The sequence below is a fragment of the Brachyistius frenatus genome, unplaced genomic scaffold, assembly GCF_029030835.1.
Source record: "Brachyistius frenatus isolate BFR_SWC_R1_liver_20210118 unplaced genomic scaffold, ASM2903083v1 Contig_63, whole genome shotgun sequence".
Lineage (NCBI taxonomy): Eukaryota > Metazoa > Chordata > Actinopteri > Embiotocidae > Brachyistius > Brachyistius frenatus.
In genome coordinates this window covers 209777-234953 of record NW_027210662.1, presented here as the reverse complement: position 1 = coordinate 234953, position 25177 = coordinate 209777, and the positions used below count along the sequence as shown (strand labels likewise).

General features: G+C 41.2%; 1 protein-coding gene across 2 annotated transcripts in view; it reads right to left on the bottom strand.

The window, feature by feature from the left end:
* Nucleotides 1–24453, bottom strand: part of rtn4r (reticulon 4 receptor) — a 42834-nt gene extending 18381 nt beyond the window's left edge. The window contains exons 1-2 of one of the 2 annotated variants that reach the window (XM_069706469.1): nucleotides 24359–24446; nucleotides 23911–24134 (exon numbers count right to left, since the gene is read on the bottom strand). In XM_069706469.1, the coding sequence (XP_069562570.1) occupies nucleotides 23911–23932 (22 nt within the window). In that variant the 5' untranslated portion in view covers nucleotides 23933–24134; nucleotides 24359–24446. Of the gene's footprint in view, nucleotides 1–23910 lie in introns of both variants that reach the window. The other variant, XM_069706468.1, reaches the window with a different exon arrangement.
* Between the last annotated feature and the right edge of the window lie 724 nt (nucleotides 24454–25177).

The window sequence follows — 25177 nt, the reverse complement described above, 5'->3', positions numbered from 1 at the left end:
TTGAAGAGTTCTTTAATTAAATATTTAAAAATTTGAGAGAAAAAAAAAATACTCTGATAAACCCTAATAAAGGTAGAACATTCTACATTATATGGGGAAATATAAAGAAAGGACTTGGTGTGTCAAACATAATGTAGTAGTTATTTGTGCTGATAGGACACACAGTAGATGAGATTTCTGCAGTAAAACCCATCTTGCATGATTCTGCACTATGTAGCACTCACCCTCTGCAGGGGGAAACGTAGAGCACCATCTGTTCCCCAATCCCCAGCAACAAACAACAGACAGACCGACGCAGCAGACAGAACAGGCAGACACAGGCGGCCACCATTCCAAGCACCAGCAAAGCATTGTGGGAAAGGGAACGCTCGCCACACAAACGCAAGGCGGCTAAATATGTGATGAAAGCAGTCATCAGCTGCTAGGATTTGATCAGGAGGCCTGAGTTGACACCGCACACTGAGGAGTGATGCAAATTGAGGCAGACACTGCAAAGGAGCCGCCATGCAATGAGAGAGTCTCGATAGCGAGGGAGCAGGGGAAAGGGAGCCGATGGGTCGAGGCAGGAGGCGAGGGAGAGAAAAAAGAAAGAGAATGTAGTCCCCGTACAACGAGGAAGCCTCGACACATTGTATAAAAGCCAAATAATAGAATAAAGAGAGAATGGCTAGCGTATCTAAAGAGACAGCATGCAACAACAGAGACTTGACAGTGTTTGTAGTAGGGCACATGGAGAGGGAAAGAGGGTGGGAAAGAAAGAGAGGGGGGAAAAAAGATGTGGGGATGCAGTCCATTTTTAATCCAAGATGCCAGAAGTCCAAACAACTTGCCTCTATCCGAATACTAAGTGGTCTTGTGTGTTATTTTTGGATTAAGATTAATGTGGGTGGTTCACCACACGCGAGCCCACACCCAAACAAATATGTGTGAGTTCACAGTCTGTCACAGGCACATACTACTGTGAAGTAAAAGCACATACACAGTACGAAGTGTTAAAAACTGGAAGAGGAAAAAAAAAAAAAAGGAGATCCGATTGCCTAAATATGCTATGGACATGTGAGAAAGGCTTAAGCTTGCCCCCTAGTGTTCAACCCACTCCCTTATGGCATTAGAACAACACGGTGCAAAGTACTGATAATCTTAACAAAATACAATGTTATTACGTATCATGTTCTTAAAGCAAGCACAAGGAAGTCTGCCAAGACAATAGTACTAGTATTTGACCTGATTATGAACATGAAGACTTATTTAAAAACGTGTCATAGGTAGATAGATAGATAGATAGATAGATAGATAGATAGATAGATAGATAGATAGATAGATAGATAGATAGATAGATAGATAGATAGAAACTGTAGCAATTGGAGCGCTGTATGTTAGAATATTTTGGTAATATTTTTTTGAATAAAGCAGTCCGGCATCAAAGGCCATGAAAAAAGTATGTTCTACAGTGGGGGAAAAAAACCGCCACGTGAGAAGTAGACAGACTCATGACTAATGGTGCATACGCTTGTGGATCAACATCAAAGTCAGCACTACATTAATAGAAAGATTCATTATTTGAAAGATAAAAAAGAATGCAATCCATTAACAAGACCATCTTCCGCTCCACTTTAGAAATTCTCCAATTTGTATTTCCAGCAGCAGATTTGATTTAATAATATGCGATGATTCAACAGTGAAATGGCAGCACCAGGCAAGCCAAAGAAGGAAAACACACAAAGCCATTCATAATGAACATACTTGGACTAAAGAAATGACATGAAGTTGTTAAAGGAATTGAATTGGATTGAGACCGTAGATTAATGAGATTGAACGACAATAATCATAAAGTTCAACAGCCCAACTCGAAAAGCAGTTTAATTTAACAAACACTGGTGTCATACGACATGTCAGCATAAACTGTGATCATTTTGAATGCAGATAAATATCTGCAGCACTCTTTGCATGGTTGCTGTTCATTTCCATATTTGTTAATCTTTTGCATTTGTCAGAATCTCCTATTTCTACTGTATATTATCCTATATTAACATATGCATGTGGGCCATTTGGCGCATTGTAATTGCTGTGCTGTGCTACGGTGTTTTTATTTCTTCTTTCTTTCCCAGGTTTTGCAGTCTGGGACTCATAACACTAAACTCTTTCATCACTGCTGGCTTCCAGTAAAAAAAATAAAAAATTGGGGACGGGAAACGCCTACATGCAACAAGAGACTGTATTAGAACCAGCTGCTTCTTTTCTTTGTATGATTCAAAGTTGAAATTCTTAAAAAAAAAGCTTTCAGGTCAGAGGCCTGAATGAAATACATTATTTAATGGGTCAACTAAGAAATGCAGTGGCGTAAGTACAGGGATTAATGTGATAGGCTTCCATGGTAACCGCATTAAACAGATAGCCTCGGTAGCACAATGTAATAGAAGGTCATGTCCAAGTGAATCCACATCAATAGTAGCTGATTTCTACATCACTCCTCTAACTTTGAGTCTTTTGTCATGTCCTCGCATTATTATTAAACATGGCATGAAAAAACAATGCTGACAACAACCCTCTAATACTTAGACCTCTTATGTAAGATTTTTGCTCCCCTTGGTGGAACAAATTGGTTGTCTTAACCACAACTCCCTTACACAGTGCAAGATACAAAAGGGGGATAAGGGCACGGGATGAAAGCATTATTCGCACAAAAGAAAGCGTTCAATTTGATGGATTTTTCCACAGTATTCCCTGTTTTTTTCACTAGAGAGCTTGTTCTGCCAATGAGACACTTTCTTGACGAAGACATGGACATGTGGGTTATGACCTATGACCAAAGGATCTTATGTGGACTTAGGAGTGAAAATGCAAAACAATCATGTTATTGCACAGAAAGAGGGACTTTATGGATTACAGTTTTTATTTATTTTTTTTAAATGTTGCTTCCCTTAAGTGAAGCACAAAGCAGGGATAATGTAATATAACCAGTTTATTCACCATTTGCAATAATAAAAAAAAAAAAAGTCTGTCCTGCAAAGGGCAGTGACAGCATTAGATAGCAAAAGAAGAATATAACTGCTTCCCTTTTAAGAGTGAGTTATAGTTGTACATAGCCTCGAGCCTACGCATAGCCAATGCAAATGGCCTACAACATTGTGACTGATCATGCTTGTGCGCTTGTGGGTCTGTGTCACTCTGCAGCAACACTGCTAAAATGTTAATTGGCGGTGGGATTTCTATGCCACTGTGTTTCTTGCTTCAGACAATGGCGACTGAAACACAGCAGTTCATGTTGGAGTTGGGGGTAATACATGTTGAACAGTTATTTATACAGAATTTAGTGCAACGCAGAAAAGAATGAGTTTTGAAGAATGATACAGCGCACATTTTTATTGAAACTTTTTTTGAACTACTGCCACAAATACGCATCACTGCCGGTGTGGATAGATTTGACGTGAAATATGCGCCACGAGTGGTTTGGATTTTTGGGTCATTTATTTATGACGCCTCTGTGTGTCAGGATCTTAAGGTATAAGCTGTGGTGTAGATTCTACACACAGGTATGAACTGACCTTCAGAGAGAGAACAGAACGAGTCAAAAGTAGAACGAGGGAGCAGAATTGCAGCAGAAAAAGCAGGAAGGAAACAAACCACACAAAGATGAAAAGATAAAAACAAAATAAAAGTTTATGAACTTTTGAACGAAATGCAAATAGTTACAAAGAGCAACTGGTCAAAGTTCTGTTATTGATCTTATGACTTGTTTTTCTCTTTTTACTTTTGGATCTGTTTGTTTGTCATTTTTGTTTGCATATTAATATAACATTATGTAAAATGTTAGCTAACAATAGTTGATCTGTAAAGTCATAAGGTTTCTGAATGAAATTGCCCATTCAAGTTTTCTATTTAAATAAATGTTCAGCTAAAAGGAACAAGCCGACTCACAAATCCTTCACGGCTTGCTGACATGTCCTATGAATTCTGCCCAACATGTTTGGTTGTGGTTGTTGTTTAGCATGTCGATTCTCTCCGTATTTGACTCCATCAGGAGCATAGTGGTAACGATAGTGTCACAAAACTAAATCAAATTTAAAACGTTAAAATAAGGCTACTTTGCGACCTGCCATATTTGAATTTGACAAAGCTGTAAACATACAAGACATGAGGCGCATATGACAGCTATCAAGGTCTGGGACGTGGAGGAAATATCTGGCACGGATTACATTGAAAGTCCAGGTAGTCCGAACCACGCAGATTACATCAATACATTAGTTTCCTTCAGTAACGGTGAGCATTTTACAGAGTTTTTACGCTATATCATGCCATGGATGGATTTTAGATTTGTGAAAGATATACTGATCCCATAGAGAAGCATAGAATATCCTGACTTTAAGGCCACCGAGACCCCAATTCACCCAGTTGAATGGTACTGAAGGGGCAATGAAAAGGACATGAAGGACAGAATAAAGGAAATAAATAAGAAAAAGAATTGAACTGATTAACAGCCGGAACCTGGGTCGACCGCAATCTGTAGGCACAAAGGGAGGTTTTGGTCATTTTGAGAACTGTTTAACCAATTTCACTAAAGGAAAAACAAGAGAACTGTACCCATGTTCATTGTGGTAATACAAAATACTGTATGTTCTGAGTGAGTGTTGTGGTATTTGTATTGCTCTACTCCTCCTTAAGAAGTACCTGCCGTAGGTTAAGCACTTGTGTGCATATTGCTCCATGGTATGGCGAGGAAGTGATCGTAAACATCAGCAGCAAGTTGTTAAACAGGCACCAAAGCAGCCAACTAATGACATTGTTCGTCTGTCTTATTTAAAGAGTTCAAGAGGTCGTTATACCCTCAAGAACGTTTTGTTGATTTTTTTTTTTTTTTTTTTTTTTTGGTCTCTTGTTTCTCTTTGTTTTTAACAAGATTTTACCGTTTGACAGCTCAAATCTCAGAGGCCCTTGAAATAAAAGGCAGATCACAGCAAAGTGGCAGCAGTGACTTCACTGACATCGGCTTAAAGCGGTTATCAATGGTGGTTATAAAAAATGCCAGTGAACAATATCAATAACCCCAATTAAGGAACATTCCTAAATTCGTACCTTTTTGTGAAATGACTTTTCACTTTGGGTACGTGATTTGGTTATCGGAGAAAAGGACAAAAGATTGATTAATCCTCTATTTGTAGACTACAGTTGCTAGAAAGAGTAAGTCAAGCCATTAGATGTTATGGACTTTATTTATTTATTTTTAAAAAAAAGTGGCATCTCACATGAAAGTACTATACTTTATGTTAAGGCTGCACATAGCTACTTTAAAAAAGGGTAGCAACAATAATGGCAGGAAAGGCATCTACGTACATGAAATAAGAGGCTGAAACAAAAGGGAAAAATCCAAGGCACGAGAGTCTAGAGGTATAATGATGAAAACCCTTTAATATTACATGGCTGACACCAGCACATTTCATCTGGAAGCCTTCATCGTGGTGTTGATACACAAATACAGACACTTATGTAGAAACCAATGTTGGGATTAATGCGTTAGGTGTTACTTCCAACACAGGTTCAATTTATGTGTTTTGTAATTTTACTACTTTTGGCAATAACTAGTAATGTCGCATATTCTTTTTCTTAATATAAGGGCTCATCACTTGTTACTTTTGCCAGTTGTACAAATGCAGCCGTTTCCCTCAATTTCCTGCCTGCCTGACTGGAAGAGAACAGGGAGCGAATGGGGAGCGACCAGGGCGAAGGTTTAATGTTAAGGTTACAAGTTCCAGGTCAGGACAGAGTGTCAACGGATAGCCTGACATCAAGGCCGTCGACCCTCAGAGCCTGACGCCAGATGTGTGCTGCTTAGCTGGAGATGGTGGGGGACACAGGGTCATCCAGTCTGTAGTGAAGCCCAGACGACAGAGACCTTGTTTATTTGGACTAATTTATAAATTAGTGGTGGCACAGTGGAGCAGTGGTCAGCAATGTCTCCTCACAGCAAGAAAAGGGCTTGGGGCCCTTCAATTGCATTGAATGGTGCAATATTATCACTGTGCTACTCTGTGGTGTTTTCATTTCTTCTTCCTCCTTTCATAGGCTTTGCAGACTGGAAATTATAACGCTGTAAACTCCGTCTACACTGCTGGCTTCCAGTCAAAAGTCTTGCCTCATGCCAGCCAGTTCTTGGTTTGGGACGGGAAACACCTACATGCAAGCATCTCTGTTAAAAAAAACAACAACAATCTGTTTATTTTGGTTGTTTGATCTCACAATTGAAAATTCTACAATTTAAAGTTGTTACATTAAATGGCAGAATGAAATACTCTTTAATGAGTCATCCAGAGAAGCAGTGCTGTAAATACAAGGAGGAATGTGACAGACCAAACACCATTGGTAGCGTGATGTGATCGAAGGCCATGTCCTTGTAAATCCTAATGAAAAGTTGCTGATTTCTACCTCTTTTTTTTTTTTTTTACTTTTAGTATTTTGTTATGTTTTCCCATTATGATTTAACAGAGCAAAGACAAATGATGCTGCCAACCCCGCTGATACTTAGACCTCTTATCTAAGACTTTCACTCCCCTTAGTGGAGCAAATTGGTTGTCTTACACAGTGCAAGATACAAAAGGGGAAAACGTGCATGGGAATAAATGATTCTTACATAAGGAAGCGTTCAATTCAATGGATTTTTCCACAGTATTTCTTTCGCTCGAGCTTGTTCTGCCATAGAGATGGTTCTCTAACACACAACTGGACATGAGGGTTATGACCTAATGTCTGTACACCAGATCAGCCTGACCAACGGGTCTTATATGGACAAGATAAGCAATTGCCCTTTATGTATGAGGAGGCTTATTACATGGGGTTATACAATCTCCTCTGTGAAGGCTGCCCTCTGATACAGCCGGCGGAGCTTAGGAGTGAAAATGCAAAGCCATCACCTTATTGCAGGGAAGGAGAGACTTTGTGGATTATTATTTTTTTTTTTTTTTTTTATATATATATATTTCTTTTCCCTAAACTGAAGCACAAAGCAGGGATAAGCAAACAAAACCAGGAAATCCGCTTGTATATTTAAATGTATTATCAGGCCCGCTTGTGTTTGAAATACTTTCTTGTTTGGCATTTCCATATGTGTGCATACAAAAGGAGAGTTATTTCTTTGACGAGCTTGCGGTATTGATATTCACTGCGACCTGACCGGCTAGATCTTATTGGCAGCAGAATGGGGCCGGTAGCGAAGGTGAAAACAAACTCCACATCAAAAGTAAACATCAATGGAAGCTTGTCACCTTAGTAAATGCCATTGTTCAAGCTGCAGTATTTCCTGTTCTATCAATAGGATGTGCTGGTTTCTACCTCATCCTCAAGACTAAAATCCTTCCAGAAGAACTTATCTGATGGAACCTTACACTTAAATCACCACATTGAAGATCAGGACTGAGGTCACTATTTGGAGTCTATTTCTTAAAGAGCTTACACTTTCTTGTGAGTGGTGAGACTCAACACACTCCCAAAAACAAAGTCGATAAAGTATCTGCTCATCAGGCGAGCGTGACAGCCTGAGAGATGAGACCACATCAATCATGTGGACTCCAATAGCCTCTCCGTGGCTCAGATGAAATAGGGAGCACAGACTGGCGGCTCCTTAAATAGGCACCAAAGGAGCCAAATGGAGACCTTGTCCCTCTCTTTTATTTGGATGGGTCAACAGGTTTTTATACCCTCAAGAACTTTTGGGTGTTTCACTGCTGTTGAGAACCAAATATTTCCTTATTTCTAAAATTAGCTCACCTTATTTTTATCTCCTTAAATCAAGCTGTTTTTTCTGAAGTGTCTCTCAGCAGCATCTGCTTAGAAATCAAATGCAATGTGATTTCCTGAATGAAAAGGAGGATAGTATCAGACCAGTTCTACTTTCCCTCCGACTCTTCATTGTCACGTCTCATTTCTGCCATATAAAAAAAATAACTTTTGCAGAAATGGAGGAACGGGACGTGTGATGAGCCCAAACCAGCTCTGGCATTAGGCTCCCCAGGGCAACTTCAGAGCAGCCGAGTCACAGCAGCAGCAGCAGCTGTGTTCTGGCACCTGTTGACTACAGATGTCACCCAAAATCTGAATACGCGTCTGTGAGCTACTTAGAAGCACACTGCCTTTGTGTCGTTAAGGAGTTCTGGAGCTTGTTTTGAGGAGCTGTGTTGGTGGTGTGGATGTGTTTAGACGGAGGTCCCATGCCAATCTCTGACTTTTTCTGAACTGTGTTTTGACATTTCCTGTCCAACATCAAACCCTGCAGTTAAACGATGCCATTTTTTTTTTTTTTTTTTTTTTTACAAAAGTCAAGTCAGGTCTTCTCACACTGCACATTTAGTTTAAAAATACCTTTCTGCCAATGTTTATTCCAGTTTCAACAAGCAAAAGGATTTTGAGGTGTAAATAAAATCTGGTATTTATTCAATTGGGCTTGAGTCCTCTTGAGTCCAGCAGCACGACAGAAAGTGTGACAGAAAAGTAAGCCTCTGCAGACTTAAAGTTGCATTCAACTAATTTTACTCTTCAGGTTATGTTTATTTGTCATAATAAGTACTTAGCATGTCAAAATAGTTGAAGGATGTCTCCTGTGGCTTTGAAGGTAGTGCCACACAGTCCAAAATAACAGCCCTGATTGAAACATAAGGGTGATTTCTTCTTGGGCTTTGAGACTTGTGCAGTTTGAAAGACATCAGCAATAACGAAGCACGAAGACACTTTAAATTTGTGAGGCTTTATCTGCTTTAACATTACAGTACATTCAATTTCTTTGGACTTAGTCAGACAAAACAAGACATGTGAAACAATCCCCTTTGGCCCAGCTTGTAATTAATATGAAATCAATCAATATTGCCATTATTAAGGACAAAATCGATGGAAGAACCTGTGGTGTATCTTAAAATACTGTCTACATATGGCTATAGGGGACTTTAAAAAGCACTTGTTGTAACCCCACCTCTCCCAAACTGAGAGATAGTCAGCATCAGTCACCTTCATCTGTTTTCATCACCTCCTCTTAGATAGATAACCCATCTGAGCTTCTCCTCCGGTATTCACTGTGGTGCAGTATGAAGCTAATGGCACGAATATACTTCAGACACCGCCTTATTTATCTTCTTACTACCATGATTTCCAAGTCAATTAGCCCAGTCAATATGCTGTGTCAGTTATTACCCACATTATACCATAGGTAAATTACTTCTAGGCTGCGCACCTCTATCAGGTTTACACCGAGGTGAAGGCAGTTGGATGGGAATTGGGATGACAGATTGATGGCACAGAAAGGAAACAACCTGAGCTCGGTGATTCAAGAGTGATTCGGAGGAGAAGTTATGGAAGCAGGAATATTGTATAGGAGCCATCATTAAACGAAATGGAGTGGAATCTACAGCTGAAGTAAAGCCCCCTATGTAAAGTAGTGAGTGAGAGACAAGAATGCAGAGGGAAGCATTAGTATGCATGCTTCTCCTCTTTTTCTCCATCTTTCTCATTTCCCACAGTTCTCTATTGCAGTGTGATCTTCTGTGCCATCACCAGCTCTGCTACATCATCCTCCAAGATCCTCTATTCCCTGCTTCATCTTAAACATGCAATGTCTGTGACAGAGATGTCACATGGGGAAGGAGCAGCTGAAATCTTCTTTTGAGAAGCTCAGGAAGCTGTTGTGACACTCGATCTCTAACATTATGCTGCTGGCTGGCTCTGCAGAGAAGGGAGAAAGATGTATACCCCTGCCAAAGGGACATGGTTAAAATTGACTACAAGTTTAGAGATGCAAACACAGCACACAAAAGAAACTTTCAAAGAGACGCAGGGCCGATGAAATATATATGGAGCTGGGCTGACACAGAGAATGAGGGTTTTGTCTTGCAGATGTATGTTTTGTTGTGTGGTGGCATTTTTATCCAGAATAGGCCATTTTCTTTCCCCTGCTGATCCAAACAGACTATAAGAAGCCTGCGCTGATTTGTATGAACTTCATCTAAAACCTCTATTTGGAATTCAGACCAAGTTGCAAGAAACATTGCCTCATCAGATGCTCATTTTTTTTAAACAAATTGAGTGGGGAACAGCTGCAAATCTGGAGTTTCAGTTGCATGGAAAACAGTCATTACAGCAGTCACTTGGAGTGTGTGTGGAGCCTGTTTTGCGTACCAATGAAGTAGCACTGTCACCTGGGAATTCAATGAATTAAATAAAGCAGTGCAGGAAGTAATGTAATTCAGTGTTATTAGAATGTTAATAGCTTTACTGTCTTATGCTATCACCAAACATTCAAATAATAAGCAAAAAAATAACAATACAACTCAAAGTGTCCCATTTAGTGGGGCTAAAATTGAATGAAGTCTAATCTAGCATGACATTATCTGTGAATGTTAATGAACCTGATAGCTATTTAATAAAAGTATTGACCTGCAACTATTTAGAACGAATTTGTATATCAGTATTCTATATTTACATAACGGGAACATCATCTGACCTAATTTGGTTCAATGCGATAAAATGTAGACAATTGCAGAATAGACAATACGAGCCAAGATGGTGCAGAATGAGAGAGATGTTGTCTTGCTCACAGATCAGTGTTTCCAACCTGCATGTCATCCTTTTTTTCATAATTTCCCTTCCTTCTCTCCTTTCTTTGTGTCTCTGATGTTTTAGGTTTATTTCAGTCGCATTGCATTTTAATTTGGGCTGGCATCCTTGAAATTAAAGGAAGATAAAAGGGAAACTGGCGCTATGTTAATATCTCTTTGAAGATGGAGTCAATCTGGCAACAGAATGCCTAGCCCTTATTTTCCCTTCCCTTTCCTCTCTTCCTGTATTCAGCACAGTGGATAAGAGATAACTGCAGACTCAGCTTAGCAACAGCTTACCTTAGGTGGAGGAACTCTTAAAGCCCCGTGCCTTTCATCTTGCTCCTTGTGGCAGAAACCAGGCTTTGTTTTGTCTTTTTAATCAACATATGGACATCTGAATATTTATCTATGTAATTTCTGCTTATTCGTACATCCCACCCTGCAGAGAGAAACAGACCGCACCTGTCTGGCTGGGTTTTTCAAAGGTTTCGATTAACCCCCATCGCAGTTTCTATGATAGGAATATGTGTATACCAAGTAGGGGAACTAAAACACTTTCTACACTTAGGCTGCGGGCATTATCAACTATGTCAGCATGCCATTATGAAAGACCTTCGTGCATTTAACCTGCATAATCCTCCATTAGAATTGCAGATCATGAAAATGTTATAAAGTAGAAACAACTTGTACTATGAGGGGTAAAACTTGCCAGACAGTTTTATGTAAATGTTGATGATGTAAGCTATAATTTTTCCCAAGAGTTACTCTTGACAATTGCTCCAAAGTGAGGCAGAGTTTCAGCGAATACTGCAATACAAATGAGAATCTACAAAAGCAGCAGTAGTAGTTGTAAAACATTTGGAAACAGCTTTTGCATCAGCTCTTGAAGCATATACTGTGATTCTACTGTGTTTCCACCTTTATTTGCTGCAAGCTTATTGCATGTTCTTATTACTACTGGGCTGGAATAAAGTAAAAATATAGCAGGAATACTACTTGGAAACGGATTCACCGTTTCCTCTAGTCCTGTCATTAACAAAACATTTGATATAATTTTGTTCATTATAGACATGTATATTTTGAAGGATCCTAAGGAGAGCTTTTGAGCTAAAAAGTGCGAGAAGCAATCTGTCACAATGTTGATGACACCCATATCAGCACTTTGCACCCAAGCCACCAACTTCACTCGCCTCGAACGCGTCACGCTGTGACTTTAATATGCAGTTAATTACTCTCATCTTGACCTGCCAGTAAAATGAGGCTGGCTTCCAGTGTTGCCCATGTTCCTGTTATCTGTGCAAAAATGCATTAGCGTGTGCCCCCTTTAATGGCTTTAATTAGTCGTAAACGGAGCTTGATTCTCCTGGTAAGTGGATGGGGAGTCGATACTGTAATACAGTCCCAATATGCACTGCTCCAACTCTATCTCACTAAGAAGGTGGTGCACAGGAGGGTGGTTTGCAGAGCAATGGTAGAGGGCGGATAAACCCATTCAGTGATAAAGAAGGTATCACATACAGGCAGCACTCAGTCACCGCTCTGATATGAAACAGACAATTAGCGTGCTGCTGTAGCGACAGAGGAATCCTTACAGAGGAGCCGTTTCAATGTCAGTTACATAATGTGGAAAAAGTTTCCACGGCGCTGATGAAGCATCAGTAGGGCTTATTATCATGAGCCAGGTCCTTGTCATTATAAAGTAAACATGTCCTTGTTGACGTGACAGACAAAGAGAAGAGGTGCAGCGTATATTGAGCCTGTGTTTTCAGTCTTTCATGAGTGAAAAATGTCCAGAATGATTCTGCCAACACGAATATCAAGATGATTTTAGCTTCGGTTGCCCAATAAAAGCACCCCCAGTAAAACAGAAGACTCAGTAAACGAGGAAGCTTTGAGGAAGAGAGCCCAACAAAAGTCTATGTCAGTAAACTATACTCCTTTCATCCACTCATCTGCAATAAAGTTTCCAGTCTCCAGTCTCCATTTGCTGAGTAATGCCTTGCCTGGCCGGTGGTGAGGTGCAGTGCTTTCACACTGGAGGAAGCTAATGGCTGTTTATGGTTTCTAATGCATGATGCTATAGCTTTTGAAATAACAGGTCTCTAATACAATGTTGGGTGCAGATCGAATCTATTGACAGGAAATACTGTGATACCACAAGTGACCCTGTAGGATTTCTGAATGTACAGAATATGTTGATTTATTCACAGGGCATCCAGATGAAATTTGGCTACCCTGAGAAGGTCCTCACTGCACACAAACTGACCAGGCACAGATAAAATGTTATCTGCTTTTAATAACTGCCATTATAACAATGTGTTACATAAAACCTCTGTACGAAGGAACAGAAAAGAATCTGCCGTTCAAAGTGTTTATAATCTTCCACCAAAGCTCTCCAATAAACAATAAAGAACACACATGTAATGAATGTACAAAGACAGTCGATTTCAACTGACCTTTTCAAAATAAGCGAACATTTTGTTTTGTCACCAAAAGCTCTTTGGGCCAAAGAATCCACTTGAGACTATTTTTAAAGGTTACCTGTGAAAAAGATGCGTATATGTGAGCAGTGTTTTGTAATTCAACTTTGTACGTTCTTTACTACCTGTAAGATGTTGAAACTGCACACAATTTATATGCATGACACGTCTTCTACATGACAACCATACTTTATCTACATTACATAGGCTTGCATATATAAGAAGATATTTACAGGAAGGACACTTGAATTACAGCTCTTTTCCCTCCTTCTGGTGGTAATTTATGTGGGTAAAAACCTTGAAAACCTCTTTTATCTTCAAGAAATAAAACCTGTATAATATTATAAATAATATATTAACCTGCTCAGAAATGCATCTGATGATACAATGGGCTGTTGACATTAGATATTAACTCTGGTATTGACTTTTGGATGAAAACTGCTCTTCTGCTTTGATTTCTGTTACTCCAGTAGTCCAATAGCTGAATTCCCAGGTGTGATTTTGAACTGCTGATCAGATTCTGTAGAGTTTCCAGCCCTAATTTCAGTGTCACGGTAGAGTAAGCAACAATAAACAAGGGGGAGGTTCAGGTGTCTTTAACTTGGAGGGGAAGGTGTAACTATTTCATGGCTGTTTTCTTCCAGACTTCACTGTAGGAGATGCGAATGTGACACAAACCGACTCACCCCTCCTGAAAATACGGCCTCGCCTGTTAAACTTTGTGTGAGTCAGCAAGCAACGGGGGGTGGGGTGGGGGTGGTTCAAGCAGCAGCCAGTGTGTGTGTGTGTGTGTGTGTGTGTGTGTGTGTGTGTGTGTGTGTGTGTACCTGTGTACGCACAGATGTCAAGCTTGTCCTGCTGAAGTGTGTATGAGATGAGAGGAAAAGTGGAGAAAGACTACGCGCTCTCTCTCACGTCTCATATTTCTCTGTGGTGTAATGTGCCACCTATTCATGCAATGCCTTTTAAAGTCATGGTGGGAATCGCTTCACAGTCAGGTACGAAACTCAATATGCTAATGCCTTCCAGGGGAGCGATAGAGGGGGAGAAAACATAACCTGTCAATTACCCACGGCAAAACCACTGAAAGATTTATTGAAAACCGCCGGAAAATTCTACAAGACAAACGAGCTCAGACACGTGACTCATCAAACACAAGCCTACAGTTGTTCAGCTAATTATGATATCATGTCAATAAAATTAACCTCCTCTGACTTACTGCCATCAAGTTGAATAGCATTGTGTTTATGGAAACTTCTGGCAATTGTATCTCCATCGACTACTTCTCGAAAATTCATACATTTTCAGACTTTGATTCATGCTAACAGAGGAAAGACCTGCTGTCAAAACTCATTATCCAAAGAAAAGGGACGAAAATGCAAAATGAGTCAATACATCTGGGGACGTAGGTGTAGGGCTGCTGGAGCGCACCGGAAACCATGCTCCAACACTTTTGAGTGAGGAAATACAATTTTCACAGTTCTCTTGATCCGGATGCAATTCATTTACATTTGTTAAGTGCATTGATACTCCATTTATCCATTTAAAAAAAAAAAAAGCCTTCTTTCATTTCAACAGACAGAAACCCTTCATTTCTTAATGAGACTTTTATTGTAAAGTATTTGCAGAAACATTTTGTGACTGAAATTGGACAATACTTTGAGTAAGTAATTTGGAACAACTATTGAGATTTGCATGACTTTATTAAATTAAATTAAAAAAACATCTAGGTTGCACTAATGGCTTTGTAAACTAGCCTCCACAGTGGGTACACAACAATAGAAACAAGCCAAAAATGTGCGCGCCCGTGTGTGTGCTCGTATATGCGCGCGTCACAGGTGTGTTCCAGTGCTCCGACAAAAAGCAGTACATCACTGGTTGGGAAGACGAAAAAACAATATATCCCAGATACACCATACATCTGGAAGGCCTTGCTACAATAGTCTATTGTCTTCCGGTGATGGCGCAGTTTCACTCCCATGAGTGCCGGCTGGTTGAGGACCCCAGAATTGGTTTCAGACTATTTAGTGTCGCACACAGACATCATCAGGACCCCTCAGCATAATTTGTTTACAGCTCGCGATGGTGTGTTGGCAGCGCTCATCTCTCTCCCTGGAATAATTGCTGTGATGACAGGCTTTACTGGGAACATGTACAGGCATATGAAAACAAGCACCATTTTAGATTAGAGGGTGTGGAAAGCAAGCCAAGCTGACGCGCCTGCAAGTGACATATTCCCGGTACAATCTTTTTTACTCATCAGATCAATTCTTCCTTTGTGCTCTCCAAACCTCAATGTCAAAGGGATTTCATGGGAATTTTTTTTTTTACACATATCTACTGCCTATTCGTATGGGCTGAGAGACGTGTCAAAATTCTGCACTGCGGGATCTACATGCAGGTGGATACAGAGACACTATCACCAATTCTAACATATTAAAGACAAAAAATATATATATTTGGTGTTCTTAACACCCAGAGAGATCGTCATAAAAAAAAAAAAAAAAAAAAAAAACATCTGTGACAAAAAAGTGATGCATTTTTCAAACCTGGCAGCAGTGTTGGTTGGAATAAATACTAAAAGCGGGTAATTATCATAATCATTGATTGTCAACATGGTTGAGCAAACAAACGTCATTATACACTCCTGAAACTCATAATTTAAAAGAGAACATGCAAAGATAAGGATTTGAAACCCCAATTTATGGTGGGGAAACCAAGTGGGAACCTCTTGGGCTGAAAATAAAGGCCAACATGGAAGTGCTAAAACCTGCAGTTCCTCCAATGGCCCCTTGAGGCTGCCTTCAAAAGTGAGTCAATTCTATAAACTGTAAAAGAGGACGTAGCTTCTGGTTTCTGAAAAGTGAGACTGATACGAAAGGCCATGAAGTGCAATGCTATCGAGGGCTGGTTGGGGTTGGCCCAAAAAAGTCTCTGGCTCCAAAACTCCCATTCAACTTCTTCAATGAAATAGGTCAATAGCTTTTTTCCACAAGTCATTATGGTGTCATTCACAACATTCACGCCTGCTGATTAGTTATCTTTCAGTCCATCTGAAAATAACCCTATCATTATATAGATATTAGGCCTCAAAAAGCGGTATGTTTGGGGGCGTGTCTATTTGATTGACAGGCCCATGGTAGAGTCATGTTTTTGCCAACGGTGGGCGGGCGTACTGTCCTCGGAGAGGGAATCAGATCCCAGCACGTCCAAATATGATCATTTCTGGTTCCAGAAAAACAAGTTGGCAACAACTGAAATGCCGAACTTAAGACTTGATTCAACCCTCTTGGTCATTTCACATGTTAAAATGCCCAACTTTATAGCAGAAATAAACACGTGTACAGCCTGGTACAGAAAGTACAGAAGTTTTACAACATTTATGAAAACCATAAGAGGGGTGAATGTTTATATAATTCAACCGTTCCATTCATATTAAGACTTCAGGCAAAATAAATGAAAGGGTTGCTTTGAGTGACAGGTGGGTGCCATGACAATTGGCGAGCTGCCTGCAGGTTTCGACAACCGGGATTTACTCGGCCAGCCACAGCTCCACCCCGGCACTACCTGTTTGCCTATTTTTGGATTAACTGGAAGAAAGGCAGGGTCCGGCACTGCCAAGATGGCGGCGGCCAGAGAACTGCACTTATAAAACGCTCCTCAGTAATCCTCCTATGGCTGACATCGCAGCACTATGTCCATTTTGTATATACAGTCTATGGCAATAACACTGCAACAAGTAACACTTGTGGTGAAAAAAAAAAAAAAAAAAAAAAACAGAATCAAGAGAAAAACTCACTCGACATACGAGTTCATAACCTCAGCTCAGGATGTTGTTACAGCCTCGGATGGTGCGCTGGTTCTTAAACCCAGGACTTAAACCCACGGATGACATATGGGCCATGTAAACCTCATCAGTGGCTGAAATCCTTGTTCGCTACTTTCCTGCCAGCCACCACTGGATCCATACTGAATCCCCCTCCATCATCATCCCTCTATCTTCCCACCCCTCCCCGCCGCTTCCCCTGAGCCCAGCAGATTACAGATATCATTATAATGGACGTCCTGGCAGGCTAGCTGCGGTCACATTTAATTTGCTGTGGCTTGATATCTACACAAGATAATCAGCATTTACACCTGAGAGGGAAGACAGAAAGATGACCGACAATGTGTATGTGGGTGCGACAGTAATGGAATTAGTGAGAAGAAAAATTACCAAGATAATGCGAGAGGAGTGAGAGAAGGCAAGAGTAAAGGAACGATTGCAAAGAATCGGAAGGAATATGTATTTGGTAGACAATCCACAGGGACAAAAGGAGGGTGCAGATGAAGTGCACTTGTAAGATTTGCATTTTAATAAGGATAACCTACTTTGGGCCCCGGAGATGACTGAGAGCAAAACCTGATTCACACCGACATCCCTAAACAGAGACCTTACATCTTAGCTTGGAGGGAGTTGCCTTTCATTCCTACTGTGTTTTGCTTTCCAAGGGCAGCCCTGTCCAATTACATGCAGATAAACAGGAGTACTGTTCTTTCAAACTGAAGGTTATAGGCTGCTCTTAGTGCAGCAGACGAGTGGGATCTTCATTGATTCCACCTTTATGCTTGTGAGTATGTTTAGAAACTTCCATCCCTCCCGTAGTAGTTGCAGGATTATGCATTTCCTGCCCTACAAATCCCTTTACTCCCACCTGCCAGAGAGGACACTGATGTGTGTATAAAAGAAAGGTATCGGCCACCGAAGAAAGCCGCCAGAATGGGTATATATCATATATGTTTAGCACCTACGGAATGAGCTTTCACATCTATAACAGATCAATTTTGCCTGAGCTGAGGAGTGATGACCTATTTCTTTTGAAGGGCTCCCCATACATATTTCACCTTCCAACTACCGAGCTCACAGGGAGGTGCATTACTGTTGTGAATGTATTGCAACGTGACGGAAAGTGCAATCCGTCACTCAATTTCTGAAAGGCTTTGTTCTACCACGTCTTAAGTGGAAGTACCTATCTATCTGTCTGTCTGTCTGTCTGGCTGGCTGGCTGGCTGGCTGTCTGGCTGTTAGTCGGCCAGTCTGTCGGTCTGTTGAATTTATGTTTAGCCATCAAAAGGTGATTTTTTTCTTTCCCTTCTCACCACCCGTTCATTTCTTGCTAGTATATGCAGTCTTAAGCACACAGTATTTGTCCTTCACATAAAACACCCTGAAGTGATCTTTCAGAAGTTCACTTTGAATGAAGATGAAGAAGAAGAAGAATAGATTCCAACAATGCATACAGTGGAGAGAGGTGACCCCTTGGCTTTTAAACAACGCGCTGCCCAGGATTCAGTAAGACACTGCATCAAAACACCAACTCCCATCTGTCGGGTTTGCCAGCTATTCACAACAAGCGGCAGACTCACTCAGTATGATCAGAAGGATTGGTGGGGAGTTCATTTTGCGTCACTACCACTAATGAGATCAACATGGCTAAAAATACCAGGGAATATTTATCTATGCTTGGAGGAAAAAAAAAATTAAAATCTAAGGTTCTTCCTCAGGATATCCTCCCTCGAAAAACTTCAGCTGAACATGTTGTAGTCCTGCTGTAAATCCACAGCAGCCTCACTCGGTGCAGGCTTCACATCAGGTTGTCAGAAAATGTGTCTAATTATATAAAAATGTCATTTGTGTTTATCTACTAGAGCTGAATTTTTTTCCAGAACAGGCAGGAAATACTTTCTGATATTGTTGGGTTCATTATATTTTCATTACTGCTCAAGACAGCTTTGATTCGGATAGAATTAACCTGAAAACTCTATCTGACTCTGCAGTGTCTATCTGTGTGTGTTTTGGTGTGAACCTCTGGCCTTACACTGCTCACATCTTGGATCAGCCAGCCACTTTATCTGAGTAGCACTGTAGCCTGCAAGAAGAGGAGCAGGGTTGACTTATAAGGCTGACAACAGCTCCATTCATGCGTCTAATTTAAGAGCAGCTTCTGCTCTGTCTAATTAACAATTTACTAGGCCATCAGTCAGCCTCCCCATTGTGGTATAATCAGCGTCACCAACATTCGAGCGGCTCAGCGCACACTTTTTGCATTCGCAATAGGATTAGAACGACCATGCAACTTTCACGGATACACAAACAGGAAAGTGGGCACTGCGAGTTCAAAGGACGCAGCGAGAACAATCCGTGAAACCGCAGATTGAAAGACGACATTGAGAGAGGCAGTGTGTTCGACAAATTAGCCAGCTCTGCCCGTGCATGCTGGGAGCTGCAGCACTATAATGTTAGTGCCGTGTAAAGGAATCAACAGATGCATTTCCACTCCCATTGGGAGGGGAGGCTTTTGTGTTCTTACCGGCTCAGCCAGTCGGTTTGTCTCATGATTCTGGTGTCAACACAGCTCTGATGCAACTGCATATTGTATGCAAATTTCTCTTGTCTTTTTTTAATGGTTGGGTTAGGCATATTGGAGGGTTTGATCTGCTCTGTTATGCGTAGGCACCTTTAAAGGATTATGATAGTGTCAGAATGGATTTTTGTTAAAAGGCATAAATAAATCCCCCCATAAAGACTCCACCCGCATCACCATCCTAAAGTTGCATAACACCAATTCATCTGGTCCTCCTTCTTCTCCCACACCCTCCTCGAGACAAGAGCCAGCACTTGTCTTTATTTTTATTTATTTTTTCATTTTAGGACAGGAGTGGGGGGGTCGAATCTGCAGTGCTCTTTGTCTCCCCAAATATTCTGACAGTACAATAATAACCCACAGAGAGGATTAAGGACTGGTAATCTGGGGGAATAGTGTATTTCATTTCGAGTGCTTTCGCCCCTTAGCTTCCTCTGTATAAACAAATAGAATTGTGCTCGTTTATCCACTTAGTTCCTCTGTCTTGCTGATTAGCAGTGAAGGGCTGGGAGACTGGGATAACCTAGAGCGGATGGTTCCAAGGATATCTGAGGCCAACATGCCTGTGTGTGTATCAGTGGGAATCTGTATATGTATTTGTGTGTGTGCGTGCGTGCGTGTGTGTGTGTGTGTGTGTGTGTACTGTATAAACAAATGTAGTGCTACTTGAAGGGCGCGGCCAATTAAAAGAAGCCCCTGAAGGAACGTCCTCATCAGGATGCAGTGAACACAGCAGATCCACTCTCAGATAGCCTGCTGCGGTCTGTCACTGTAACTAAGGAATTAATACCACCGAGCTCTGTGGCACGCAATATTGACATCTTCATCCTTTTAACATTGGCGAATCAATAATTAACAGTAGATTACAGTGGATCACAAATTGTTTAACACTCACTCTCGTATTTTGTGTTTGTAAGTTGTGACTGATTGTGCAATTATAGTCCTAAACAAATTGGATATGACACCATCATTAAAGAACCCAAATTTGAAACGATATTTTTCCATTCATAACAAAATGCCAAACTGTAATAAAATGTCCATTAAATGGGAAATAGACTGTGATAACATTTTATAATATATTATTTTAATCTGCTGTCATGCATTACATAAAACTCTTGCGTCTTAAAACTAGCGCCTCTTGTTTTAATTCATAACTCCCCAAAGATGTTATTATATCACCCAATAGTGCATAACAAGAACATTTACATTTTGGAAACAATTAGCGGGATTAAAACTCTTTCCAGCAAGAGTTCAATACCAATTATCAAACAATTTATTATGCTAATTGCTGCTATATAAAATCTGGCTGAACAGGTGAATGAGGAGCTGGATGGGAAGAGGACTTTGTTGTGATGGAACAAAACAAAAAAAGCAGTGTTGTTCAGAGAAGACAGAGATTAAAGCAGACCAAGACTGCTGTCTGCACTGTTTGGAGCCAAAGGGGGGGAACTGTCTGTATTTACCCTCAATGCCTCCAATGGCAATACAGAGGTGTGTATTGTTGCTGAATACACCTGAATTCCCAAGCAAAGACTTCTGTTTACCTCCATCATTGACTTGGGTTGAAGAGGAACCACTTGTTGCTCTCTTTATGGTCTGTGCTGACTCACATTGATGCCCCAAACCTCACCCCAAAGGCACAATAACCAAACTATGACTGTTATCAACCTCTATTGGTGACCAGGAGGAACTGCAAAAGCATGATCAACATTAACTTGCCGGCTCCTCTTGTAGCTGCGCAGGTCTCTGGTTCAGGTAATGAGACTTATTAGTCTTCATAGCTTAAAGCGCTTGTTCATAGCAACATCCTCGACTATTAAAGACTTGGGAAGAGGTGAATAAATGAGACTGAGGAGGAAGGGAGCATGAAAAACCAGAAGCAAAAATAGAAATGAAAGCCAGAAATCTCCACATCTAGCAGAGTAATCAATAAACCAGTTACATTGATCAACAGCCATCACAGATATATTATGGTCTATACTGTAGGAATCCATATAAAAATCCTATATCTGATTACCCCATGAGATAAGTGGTGCTTTTATTGGTCTCATTGTTGACCGTGACCAATTAAGAGGAATAAACTGCACTCAAACTCTCCAGAATGTAAACAACATCCCCAATAATCCTACAAATTGTTTTCCTCTCTCGTTTGCTTGAAGCATCCGTTCAGCACGGACACCTTTACTCGAAAATGTATTTCTAAGTGCCTCTCTCTCTCTTGCCTCTCCCTTCCTCAGAACTCCCCATAAACTCACAGAACACTACACCCACACACACATTATCCCTTCCAGCCCTCCCCCTGCGCTTGTGTAAACACCCATACACAGAGATGGATCAATTTCACATTCTCTTTCAGGGTGCAGAAGATGCTGGGTCTCCTTGTCAGTTAATTTCATGATGTTTGATCCCACCTAATGCTGCTATGCAAATCAGCTATTGTTATTTCTCTTCTTTTTTTTTTAACGTGTGTATGTGCACCATCTTTTTTTATGACTTAATACATTCTAAACTATTATCTTGCCAACTCAGATAGCTGCATCTTCTGGCCTATTTTAGAAAATAGGGCAGAGTTTTTGGCAAGACACTGCCAAAAAAATAACAGTTAACTAATTGAAAAAAAAAATGCCCTCATTGTGTAGTAGTTTAAAACTTACGAAGAGAAAGCTTTCAGTTCCACTATAATGGTTTTATCTGTTCATTTGGACTTTATTGGCTTTGCTTGGCAGTAGACAGGGAGCAATAGCACCCCCGAGCAACAGCTTTCTCACAGACGCATTTGATCATATGCTGACTGGGTGAAAAGAGTATAAATTAAAGTCCCTCCTCACTCTGACACTTTAAACACAAGACACGACAAGCCATATTTTCTCAGCCTAATCAGGAGCCTGAAAGATGGATACCAATAAGAATTGCAGCTGGGAAAAAAAAACAAATCAGACATAGGTGTGTGTCAGAGGCTAAATCACACCAGCAGTCGGATGATGAAAACTTGCCTGTAGGGTCTGAGGGACCCAGAGCCATTCTCTGCCAAAGAAGGGGTGTGCACTTGAATTTGCATCACCCTGTGACATATCAAAGAGAATGCACAAGCAGATGTGCCTCTTTGATTTTCCTAGTTGTGAAATGCAAAGTTATTCTGTAGGCCCACAATAATCTGCGGTTTTCTTACCATAATCCTGCAGTTTTAGTCAAGTAATGAACAACGTGAGGACGACAGAGTGTGTACAGCATGTTGCATAAGCTGTGTGTGTGTGTGTGTGTGTGTGTGTGTGTGTGTGTGTGTGTGTGTGTGTGTGTGCTGAGGCAGTGTATGCACTGGTGGGGCGGGGTGGAAATGGGGGTTTTCCACAAGCTCTTGGAAACTGCATGTTACATACATGTACTAAGGCTATCTGTCGATCTGTCGATCTGTCTATCTATCTATCTATCTATCTATCTATCTATCTATCTATCTATCTATCTATCTATCTATCACGGTGCTGCTTATTAAACAGCACACGCCATGTCAATGTTCTTCTCTCTGCACCGCATTAAACACACGGTATTTACAAAACACACACTGGGTACAATCAGGTGCAGGAAGACACACACTGTCGTGCCAGGTGCTTCGTCCTCCCTCCCTGCCCCTCCTAATGTGTGGGCGCGCACACGCAAACAACCACTCATTCACACAGCCTACACCATGCTCCTGCCAAGAAATTAAATTCATAGCCATTTCTGGCGGGAATGGGAGAGCATTCCTGCCCTCATTAGAATAGCTCCAAGACCAGTCGGTGAAAGCTACGAGGCCCAGTTTGCTGTCACTCGGGCGGCACCCTGAGTGGGACGATGCCACAAAAACACCAATTATATGCCAAGGAGCTGGAGAGCCGAGCGAGATTATTGGGCCGCCAAGCGGACCATCTGCAGACTTCATCAAAAGCTCAGCCCACAGCGTCCAGACGGGCTGAAGCGGATGCCCGGGTTAAGTTGCGATATCATGCAGAGCATATTCACCGCCACAACCAATATATGGCCTCTTACGCGCACTCGCCGCGCACTAATACACGCACGCATACACAGAGAGAAAGTGAGGCGCGCGCACAAAATCTGCTCTGAATTACGACTCAATTAGGACCCAATGAGTCAAGGTCGTTTGTAGCCGCAATATCCATTTGCGCTTCTTGTTACTCCGATACAAAATTAAAATGATAAATCCTTACAGCGCAAATTAAAGGTGTGTTTTTGTGTGTCTTTCGTCAGTCCTGCATTAGTTTAACCAAACAGCGGGGGTGCCAGAGGAGTAAACTCCAATTAGGACACCTGATTTATATTTGGTTGTGTCTATTCTCCACAGAGCGGTGTCACCGCACCGTTGTGGATTTTATCAATGCGCAGTAAAGCAGCGGGATCCTCATGTCTGCGTAATGTGAAAACTTTACAAAGATGTCCTGCTGTCTAATGTGTACTCACCATCAATAATGACGGTCTTCATGGTTTGGATGGGGCTGAAATCCAGAAGCTGAATAAATCCAAGTCGAATGAATCCCAACGTGTGTAGAGATAGGTCGGATATCCGCTGTTTATTGCAATTAATGGCTGATTGCAAATCCAGGAGACAGACTGAAGCACCCCTGCACCCCTCAAACTTTAGCCGTAGGTCTTCCCGAGTGGAGAGCGACGTCTCCGGCTGCACCCTGGCTCAGTCATGTGGACAAGGGATTCAAAAAAACAGTCAACAATAAACATCCAAATTGGGATCAGTAGACTCGACACCTCCCCAAAATATAGGACGCGCAAACAGCTCCGGAGAAGAGCTCAAAGTGTTAAAGGCAGAAGCGAAGAATCAGCGACACAGGCGAAAAAACAGTATTGAATCCATCTTTTGAAATCGCAGCACATATCCAGTCCGATCACTTACCCCGTGGTATATTTCCCAAGTACACGGAGAAAAGTGTGTGGTGTGTGAGCACGGATGTCGGCCGCACTGGTGCGCGTCAGTGTGCGTTCACCGTGGAGAGGTGGGAAGGGAGGGAGGGCGGGGCGGCGAGGTGCGTTTGGCGGAAAGAGACAGAAAGAGGGAGAGCATTTGAAGATGAATGTTTTATGGGACTGTATCACGCTGCAAAAAATATGAATTCTCAAAGTATCATTTTCACATCAATCATGACAAAGAAAAGGATACCTATCTTTGCCATGTTTATCGTTACCAAATATGCATTATAAATCTCTGAAATAAACAAAACATAAATGGATAAACTTAGAATGTCACATAACTGGTGGAATATCAAGATTATGAGAGTGAATGTGAGACTTGATGACTTATTCAGACAGACATTTCTTGCAGCGCTGCGCTGTAATGAATGTTTTATGTGCAGGGCGGTGGGTTGGTGGTGGTGGTGGTGGAGGAGGAGATGTTGGTGGGTGGGTGGGTGGGGAGGTGACGTGAGGCGAATCCTTTTGGATAGGACACGGCCAGGCACGCACATGAATACGAAAACATCCCCAAAAGACGGCGGAGAGGCAGAGGGTCTGCTGGTGGGACAGTTTGGCTGTTCTGACGGCGGAGTTGTTAAAAAAAAAAAAAAAAAAACCTGAGATCCAAGACTGGAATGCTGGACGGAAAGAATAATACAATTATTTTCATAATAGTTTTTTTTTTGTTTGTTTCTTTTACTTTAAAACACTGCAAATCCCTTTATTTCCCCCATTTAAATTGATTTCTCATAACCTCTTATGA